Source organism: Solanum pennellii, chromosome 8 (genome assembly GCF_001406875.1).
Source record: "Solanum pennellii chromosome 8, SPENNV200".
NCBI classification, from domain to species: Eukaryota; Viridiplantae; Streptophyta; class Magnoliopsida; order Solanales; family Solanaceae; genus Solanum; species Solanum pennellii.
In genome coordinates, this window is record NC_028644.1 from 12,958,644 (window position 1) to 12,969,068 (window position 10,425).

General features: G+C 34.2%; 1 protein-coding gene across 1 annotated transcript; it reads right to left on the reverse strand.

Moving 5' to 3' along the window:
* Positions 1–229: 229 nt before the first annotated feature.
* LOC107028716 (methylthioribose-1-phosphate isomerase) lies at positions 230–8,146 on the reverse strand. Its single transcript, XM_015229889.2, has 9 exons — positions 7,863–8,146; positions 7,692–7,747; positions 7,222–7,380; positions 7,007–7,106; positions 6,671–6,813; positions 6,360–6,465; positions 1,101–1,239; positions 745–1,013; positions 230–594 (listed from the first exon to the last, which is right to left on the reverse strand). Exons 1-9 carry the CDS (start codon positions 7,938–7,940, stop codon positions 520–522), a joined length of 1,125 nt encoding a protein of 374 aa, XP_015085375.1. The 5' UTR covers positions 7,941–8,146; the 3' UTR covers positions 230–519.
* Between the last annotated feature and the right edge of the window lie 2,279 nt (positions 8,147–10,425).

Sequence of the window (10,425 nt, forward strand, 5' to 3'; positions counted from 1 at the left end):
TATATATATATATATATATTACCATTCTACTTTCTTTATTATACTTCTTGCACTTGTTATCATGCATTCAAATACTGCTTGTCCTACAATAATTCGGGAGGTTGGTGGCCCCTTCGAGAGTTGCGGGACACAATCTCTTGAACCACTTACATGAGAATGTAGCATCTGGCTCACATGGCCCACCTTGAGGCTATAATTTTGTCACATTCAAATTACCCATACAAGAAAATAAGAGGAAATGCCTACTAATATTTAAATTGACAAACATTTTTATTGACAAAATACGGATGCCAGTGGGGACATGGGGTTTATCTCACTTAAAAGGCTCCGTTAGTATGCATATTACTGTTACTTACCCATAGCAAAACAATTTTCCATGTTCATATAGGACCACAATAGATTAACATTATTGGAGTGAAATTGATGTTGCCTTGTCAGTACTTTTTACTCACTCTAAGATGGAGGGGTTTAGCAAAGCTCAAGAAATATCAACTAAACAAACATTTAACAAAACCAGCATCACAAATTTCCTGCTGTCTTGCGCACAAACCCAGCAATATCAAAAGTGTCTGTCCCATTCTTCGTGATGACACCCTATTCAAATAGTAGTCACTTATCAGGCTTATCATTCGACTTATTTGACCAGAACATGAATAGTGTAGTGTTCCAAGTGCACCACCATACAAGTGCAACTGTGGGATAGACAGAAAAATGGGAGTGAGAGGCAAATACAAATAGACTGACCTTCTCAGTGATGATTCCACTAATAAACTTAGCTGGGGTGACATCAAATGCAGGGTTCCAAACCGAAATACCAGAGGCAGCAACTTGTTCACCAAGTCCTCCTCGTGTATGTAACAGTTCCTTTGGAGATCTTTCTTCTATCACAATTTCTTGTCCAGAAGAAAGAGATAGATCAACAGAAGTCAAAGGCGCTGCAACGTAAAATGGTATACCATGATGCATGGCAGAAACAGCAAGGTTGTAAGTTCCAATTTTGTTGGCAGTATCACCTGCAATAATATGTATAGCTCTCCATAAAACACTCTAGTTCCAAAACCAAAAGGCACATGCGAAAGTAACTCATAAGTCAGAAGTACCATTTGCAGCTACACGATCAGCTCCAACAATGACAGCTTTCACACGACCAGCATTCATTAATGCAGCTGCAGCTGAATCAGCTATAAGGGTGGCTGGGATGTTTTCATGAACCAATTCAAATGCAGTCAATCTGGATCCCTGATATTACAAAGAGAAGATATGATAAAGTATCTTTCTCCAACTGTCTCCAGTTGGAGGCCTGATGCAGGATGGCTCAAATGGTAGTCAGACAATCAAACAAGCAAAGAAGCCTTTCAACAAGGCAAATCAGAAGTATCGTCCACCATCAAATTTCAGTTGAACATATAATATTAGGTATCTGACTTAGGGATAGCAATGGGGCAGGGCGGATGTGTGTTGGGAGGGGGGTTGAACAGATGGGGGGCGGAGCGGGACAGGTTGGGTCTATATCAACATACTTAATTTTTTGTGGGTGCAGGGCGGGGGCGGGGGCGGGGGCAATAATTTCATATTCGCACTATATTATTAGCCTGGAACTGAAGGCTAAACTTTACACATTTAGCATGCAAATTATAAGAATATTAAACATGTTAAGCAAACTTTCTTTTTTATACCAAAATATAGAATCTCCCCTTAATATTTCTATTCCATTTTTTTAGATTAATAAGAAAATTACAATGGACTATCTCAAATTTAAAATCTAAAAAAAGTTTCTGTTTCAAAATGACCAATGATTACTAGAACTAAAATTGTATTCTTATGAAAATATTATTTATAAATTAAATATCAAAGCAAAATTGTTTTGAAAGGCTCTAAATAATGCATAAAAATAAAAATAAAAATTGATTCACAATTTGGCGCGACTTAACTGAATAAATGGTATAGATTTTGAGATTTATTAGTCAAGTTTATTATAATTAAGCTTTAATCTTTGTAGAATATTAATGCATGATTTCATCTTAACTTCAATAATATAATAATGTTAGTTTCTTTCTGATATGTTTGAAATGTTGTTAAAAAGGTTTACAACTTTTGAGGTACTAAATTTTTGCTTAATCAAATTTTAATTTTGTAATAGCCAATAATCAGTAAATCATATACTAATTAAAATGAATAAGTTTATGCTGAAAAAATAATATTTTTTTATGTGGGACGGGGTGGGCGGGTTGGCGCTCGCGGATTGAAATCAATATTTTTACTATGCGGGGTGGGGCGGGTTGAATTTTTGGGTTGAAGCTCAACCCGTCCCACAACCACCCCGACCCGCACCATTGCCATCCCTAATCTGAGTCTTCAGTACATGATTACTGAAGCTGTAGTCAATGAGAATAGGTATATATTCATCAAGTAGAAAACATGTTTTTCACGGGTTAATCTACTAAAGTCTAATCTTTCTCTCGCACTTATAAACCAAAATGCACATAAAAGGTTCCAATAGAGGCGGAGCATAGTATGATCGGATCTTCTTCTTTAACTTTTTTTATATTTACATTTTTATTTATTTTGGGGGATGGGGATGGGGAAGAAGAGAAGAGTGGTGGTCGTATTGCATTATAACTATTAAAACTACTGGTGTTCCTTCAAATATGATGCTGATGAATTGAGGAGTTCAATAGCAGTTGTTTAACATTTTCTATAATAAAATGCTGATGAATACAGGAGTAGGGGTAGCAGTATAATAACTAATTGCAGAAAGTGAATACCGAGTTTTCACCAAAAATAGACTAGAAACTCCTTTTCTAGTCCCTTGTTTAATTCTTCTTGATTTTGTATCTGATATCTCTGACCAAGGTATTATATGTTAACCTATTTTTGTTTGATCTGAGTACGCCAAAAAAAGGGCAAAAATCGATGCATGGAATATGCTACTAGACCAATATTCATGTCACGACCCTCAAGGCTGTTATGTGTTATTTGCTTTTTTTTCAATTGTTTGACCCTTCTCACAGCATTGGTTAGCTGTTTATGACTTGCGGCAACGAGTGATATGCTTCCCAAGGTGATTGAATAGGTTTCGGGAGAGTTTTTGAGTTTTGAAGTTTGACCAAAGTCCTATTTGGGGTTGGTGAGGTCAAATTCAAGTTCTGATGATTCCACTAGATTGAAAGGGTAATTTATGACCTAGTTGGATGTTTGACAGGGTTCTCAAGGGAATTGGGGGCTTTTTAGATTAGACCCTTGGATGGAATTCTTACATCTCTTAAATTTAAAATTGACCACTAACAATATTTGGTCAAGATGACCTCGAAATGGTGATTCGATAATTTCAACATTGTCGGGAACGTATTTTATGATCGGTTTGCCCTACTACTTTGTGTTTGCGGAAGCAGAGATGGAGCAATTTGCAAGGGTCTGGGTCAAGACTCAAGTCATTTTCCGCAGTCGTGAAGAACACCTGAGACCGAGGCATATTAAATTCTAATTTCGAACCTAGAATTCTTGATTAAATTTTGGGATATTTTGAGCTTGAATTGAGCAGATTTTAGAAGTTATTTCAAGATTTCATCGCGGGGGTAAGAGTCTACCTCCCCTTGGGTATGTTTCTATAGATTTGTCGTTTATTTAGTTGATTTACCACGTATAGGTAATGAAATTCGGGGATTTTTCTCCTAAAGTTAGGTGAACTCAATTTGATGATTTGAGGGTCGTTTTGAACCCCATTTTCTACGAAATTTCAGATTTCAGTTCCCTGTCTTATGGGTAAACTGATTTCGAAGAAAACGATCTGTTTAAATTGATTAAATGTGGCCTAAGGACACCGTTTGAAAGTAAATCCATTATTGAGGACGTTTATAGCCTATGGTATTAGTGGTGAGAAACACATTCTTAAATACCTATTGCATTTGAAACTGACTTTATTACTGTGATAATGCATATACATTCATTCCATGGATCACAAGATTGTACTATGGAAACAACGTTTGAAAGAAAATACTTATAGCCAACGGAAAATGATTTCGGATGGATCTACTATGGATGGTATTATATAAGAAAGTGCTTATTATTGCCCGACATGGAATGCTTTTGAGCGGGGTATGTAGATCTCGTGAATCCTCCAAGGGTCCCCCCTCACAGTGTATTCTGTGGATGGGGGTGTGCACAGTAGGGATATTGGTCATTGCATTGGTCCTTATTTATTTATTTTTACTTTTTTGGGGGGGTTTCCCACCCAGTATACAGTACCCACATTAGAGCCTAATTAAATCTGCATTCACCTTGGAAAGTCCCCACATTACAGGGTACTGCTCTCCCTCTCCTTGCTCTCCCTGACAAAGGCGACTCCATACCCAAGGAGACTCGCTTTGACTTAATTGTTGGGTTCTTCTAATTGCAGGTTTTTTATCATTCTTTATGATACAGTTATTGCCCTTGCTCAATCAACCTTATAATGCGTAGTGAAATACCATGTCTTTGTACTCATACTACTTGTACATCTTTACTAAAGTATATCCTGGCACTAGCGTTCCTTATTGATCTAATCATCCGAAGTTATTTCTTATTTGAAGTTGTGGTAAGCTCCTTGCGTCCAAAATGATGGCCCAACTTCTTCTTTGTTTTATTTTCTGTCTTTTCTACTTTCTAGACAATTTATTATTTTAGCCTTGTGTTCCTTATTACTGAGTTCTTGTACTGGTGAAACTGAGTCTTGGGATGGCTTCATTTCATCATTTTGTATTTTCCTTAAGATATTGAGTTTTACTACTAATTACTTATTGGTTATTTCTCCGCATTTAGTCATAATGTTTCTGTGTTTAGTAATGGTTTACCTACCAAGGGTTCGGGTAGTTGCCATCATGACCTTGAATTTTGGGTCATGACAATTTAACACTAACCACTAAAAGGTTACCATCAATAGACTACTATGTTATAACTGCTAAGGGGATGAGTTCACTTATGATACCTAGAAACACACTTCGCTCTTAATTACCATAAACATTTACTATGACACGGCTAAAAAAAATTGACAATATAGGTGAAAGAAGAGGGAATTACATATGGTGGAGCATTATAGGAAGAGAAAGAGGGATTTACATATGGTGGAGCAGTATAGGTAGTAGAAGCGGGACTTAACTTTGGTGTTCACAGAGTTTTGGGAAGCGAGAAGCAGAAAAAAGCGACGAGGGCTCGCTTTACAGAAGCGAGGAGCGAAGCGCGCGCTTTTTTTAGTAAAGTGTTATTTAGTATAAAAATAAAAAAATATTAAATAACTGAACAGAGGTAATATATTATTAGATTATCAGTAAATAGATAGTCAATAATCATCATAAGTCATATAAAGCAAAGGCATAATTAAATCACAAAAGAATCATTCGCAGCCTCGCACAGAAAAAGAGAAGAAGAAGAAGAGAAAAAGAAGAGAAGAAGAGAACTTACAGGCTACTACCAAAACTTAAGGGTAAGTTGTACAGAGTGGTGGTTAGACCGACTATGTTGTATAAGATAGTGTTTTGGCAGGTCAAGAACTCACATGCTTACAAAATGAAAGTCCAAAGATGAGAATGTTGAGGTTAATGTGTAGTCATACTAAGAGATAATATTAGGAATGAAGATATCCATGTAGGGAAGGAATGGTCTCCGTGGTGAATAAGATGAGAGAAGCTAGATTGAGATGATTTGAGCATATGAAGAGAAGTTTACATGCCCTAGTGAGGAGGTGTGAGAGGTTGGCAATGGCGAGCATTGAGAGAGGTAAATGTAAGCTGAAGGAGTATTGGAAAGGTGATCACAAGACATGACCCATCTTGAGCTTACCGAGGATATTATCTTAAATAGGAGGATTGGAGGTTGCATATTAGCATATAAGATAAGTTGGTAGTTGAGCGTTCTCTTGCTTTCCTGTGGGATAGGATTGGTAGTCGATTTCAATTATCACCTATGTTTCTTGTGCTACAGTAATCACATTTTTTTGTTGGCATAACTATTCTTTCTGCAAAATGCTGTGTGTTGCAACATTCACACTATTAAGTTATTGTTACTGCTATCATTTTTGTATTCTCTTTTCAAGTGCTTGGAAATACTTTATTTTAAGTTGAGGGTTTATTGGAAACACTCTCTGGGTTGGGGTAAGATTTGTGTACACTCTACCCTCCCCAGATCCAATTTGTGCGATTATACGGGGTATATTGTTGGCTATAAGTTAGCATTGTTCTGCAATAGTTATTTTCTTTTTTTTTTTGAAAAACTCTATTTTCTGCAGCCTAACAGGGGATAATCATCAATAGGTTAATTGCTATAATAACTACTGGTTGACTCTACCAGGGTTGTTAAAAATAGAATAAACTATATCCCTGCACTACCTGGTTGAATGGACGGGTTTCTGTGCAGTATGCCCTTTCTAAAGCTCCGTCAGCATAAAGTGCCCGGATAACACCAAGAGCAGTTCCATATCCAGCTGTGGCAAGACTGTTGGAGAAACGCAAGAAAAATAAGAATTACTCCATCTGGATATCTAATCCTTATCACAATTGTTCTCGTTAATCCTGTCACAGAATTATATTTTGCAATTTCCGGGAGGATAATAGGATATGGAAGAAAACCATGCCAAGCCAAGTAGGATAAGAACCAATCAACCATGCAAATAAAATAGAAAACTAGAACTGCGGTGTACCTTCCTGTGTTGCAATGGGTCAAAATTGTTATATTCTTAGAGTCTGTCAGGTAATTCTTAATAAAACTAGCTCCATATGAACCAATTGCCTTATTGGAAGTAACATCATCCTCCAGCATAACTTCAGCAGCTTCAATGTAAGCCTGATTGAACAGATGAGAGTTAGAAGTGTCAAGCAACAGAAAAAAAGGATAAAGCAAGTTAGTACATTCCTATTGTGAAACTATCCCCAATTATGTTGTGCCCCTCTTCCAGTCTAGGCTTACATTACTGATGAAATAGTTAATATTTAGACAGGAGAACTGAGTGTTTGTGAAAGCAAGACAATATTACTACCTGAAACACTGAATTGGCTTCATTGGCTATGGCAGCAGCCTTGCTTATAACTTCTTTAAGCTTTACTGCAGAATCTGAAAGATTAACAGCTGTCGGACGACTAGATGGAAAAAATAAAATATCATCAGATCCTTGGAAGAAGTTGAACAGCAAAGATTTTCACAATAATGAGACATAAGTAGAAAAATATTTTTGCAGTCCTAGTTAAATATTACCTTGAAACAAGAAAATCCAATTTTTTACTAAGGAAAACTGATGCATCATGAGAAGTCCCATCAAAAGAAGCTAAGTTTGAAACTTCTACTGCCAAAGACAGTGCAGCAGCTATAGCAATTGCAGGTGCCCCACGGACAACCATTTCCTTAATTGCATCCCTAGCGAAGCCAAGTGAAAAAGCAGGTCACTCAATATTCAAGAACCTTATTAGGCATCATCACAACAGTCGGCAATTCCACATACACGATCATTTATCCGGGAAAACATAGGCACTAGCAAGAGCAACAACATTAATGTTTCATGAATCAATAATGCCAAACAAACATGAGGATCATCTACTACCATACCACTTCATTATTTGTTATATTATAAATCATTTAGAATATTAGGGAGCAACAACTTTTGAGATTAAAAAAAAAAGCAACTGAAATACAAGAAGTTTGGAAAACAAAACAAGTGAAAAAATTACCAGGCATCGTTTGTATCGTGGATATCCAGATAAAGAGTCTCTAGGGGGAGTTTTCGCTGTTAAAGAAAATAGTCAAATGTTAAGTAGTGTGTGGCAAAACATGAAAACAACAATCTTAGGAATCGTAATCTTGTTCACATTAAGGAATAAAAAGAGAATATAGTAGAATACTTGATCAAGTAACTGAAGTGAGCCGCGCCTATAACAGATTGCCTCCAGCGTTTTGTCTCTTTCACTCCCAACAGACATTGTTATCGAATGTTGTGTGTACACAAACCCTAATTCGTTGATTGGCCTTGGTCACGGACCAAACCTATATGAGTGAAAAACAAGAGGAATATGATGATAGGATTAGGATCCACATAAGCAGTCTTTCCATTCAAACAGAATAAGCATAAACAGCATGAAACACATGCTCCAGGCCCCAGGCCCCAGGGCCCAGGCACTTATTCCCTTTCCAAATGAAAAAGAAACAAAAACCAGCATTTATTATCCATAACTATCAAATATACCCTTTTTTTTTTTTACTTCTTTTTTTTCAAAACTACCCTTCTCATCATCTTATGGTATCTCACTCTATTTTACTCTACAAATATAAATATAGAGTTCTATATTTTTTCAAATAACCAACTGCATGTGAATTCTCTATTTACACTCTAAAAAAAAATATTTTTCTCTCTTCTTAATATTATATTATTCTTTTTTCATTCTTATTTCTTAATAAATTATTTATTTCTTTTTTCCAATGATAGCTTTATATAATTCTAATATGATAAAAATTTTATTTTTTCAAATATTTTATTTAATATAAATTATATTTTATTATTAATTTTTGAATATCATAAATTGCACGGAAATATTATATAATATATAAATTAATGAATAAATTCAAATAAAAATAAAATACGATTGCATAAACATTACATAAACACTTAATTTTTGAAATTATTACGTTGCTCCCATAAATGCTCTATTAATGTATTGCGGAGTTCAAAAGAGCATTTTTGTCCTTAATTTTATTATGTCTAGCTAAAAATTGTTCAAATCAGAGATTTTCATCTATCACCATTTCTATTATTGTAGTTGGAGCCTCTACGACATCTTAAATTGGTGCAATAAGATCGCATCCTCAATTATCAAGTTGTATAGCATAATACATGTGGTCATTATATCATGTAGCACTTCCTTTCTACAAAAATATGACGGTCTTACAATAATTGCAAAACTCCGAATGCGCGTTCCATATCTTTTCGACATGATTCTTGTTTCATCGCGAATTAATTATTATGTATGTATTGTATTTTATCTTGTATTTAAATTACTATGTTATGTATTTTATAGATATCTGTATTTAAATTAATTTTTTTAACTTACCATTTTAATTTTGGTATTCTTTATAAGGAAATTAATAATAAAATAAATTTTTATTATTGGTGAGAATTATTAAAAATATATTAATTGAAATTAAAGTAGTATATATTAGGTAATATGTTTTCTAAAATAGTATATTACATTTAGAAAGAATCATGAATATCAGATATTTAATTGGGAAAATGAACAAGTACCCCCTCAACCTATGCCAAAATCCCAGAAACACACTTATACTTTACATAGGTCCTATAACCCCCCTGAACTTATTTTATAAGTAATTTTCTACCCCTTTTTGGCCTACGTGACACTAACTTGAAAAAAGTCAACCAGCGTTGACCCACAAGATAGTGTCACGTAGGCCGAAAAGAGATAGAAAATTATTAAATAAAATAAGTTCAGGAGGGTAATAGGATCTTAGTATAGTATAAGTGTGCCTCTGAGATTTCGGACATAGGTTGAGGGGATACTTATCCATTATCCTTGTTTAATTAATGAAATTATATGTAAAGTATTATGTTAATTGAAAAGTAATGAAAATAATAATTAAATATTGAAAAAGTAAAATAGAGAGTGTGAATAGTAGTTCTCCAAATTTGGAGAACTACTATTCACATCTTATAAATGGAGTATAGAGAGTAATATGGAGACAGGTTGGAGAGAACATTCTCTATTTTACTTTCCAAATACAGAGAATGGAGAGTAAAATAGAGGTGTGTTGGAGATGGTCTTAGTATTGACTCACTTGGAACATTTACTGTGTGTTCGGTATGGAGGAAAATAGTTGGGAAAATATACAAGTATCACCTAAACTATGACCAAAATCTCAAAGACACATCTTAACTAAACTAATGTCATATTACCCCTTGAAACCATTTTTCTATAATTTTCTGCACCTTTTTTACTTACATAGCATCAAAATATCTCTCACGCGCCTGAATTACTTGGAGAAACGGAATGTGCCACGTAAGACAAAAGATGTATAAAATTACCAAACACTTAAGTTTAGTGGAAATAAGACCTTTGTTTAGTTAAAGTGTATCTCTTGGAATTCAGTCATATTCTAGGGGATATTTATTCATTTTTCCAGAATAATAATAATAATAATAATAATAATAATAATAATAATAATAATAATAAAAATAACACTAATAATAATAATAACAATAATAATAACAATAATAATAATAATAACAACAACAATAACAAATATAATAATAATAATAATAAAAATAATATAATAATAATAATATAAATAATAATAATAATAATAATAATAATAACAATAACAATAACAATAACAATAATAATAACAATAATAATAATAATAACAACAACAACAACAACAACAATAATAATAATAATA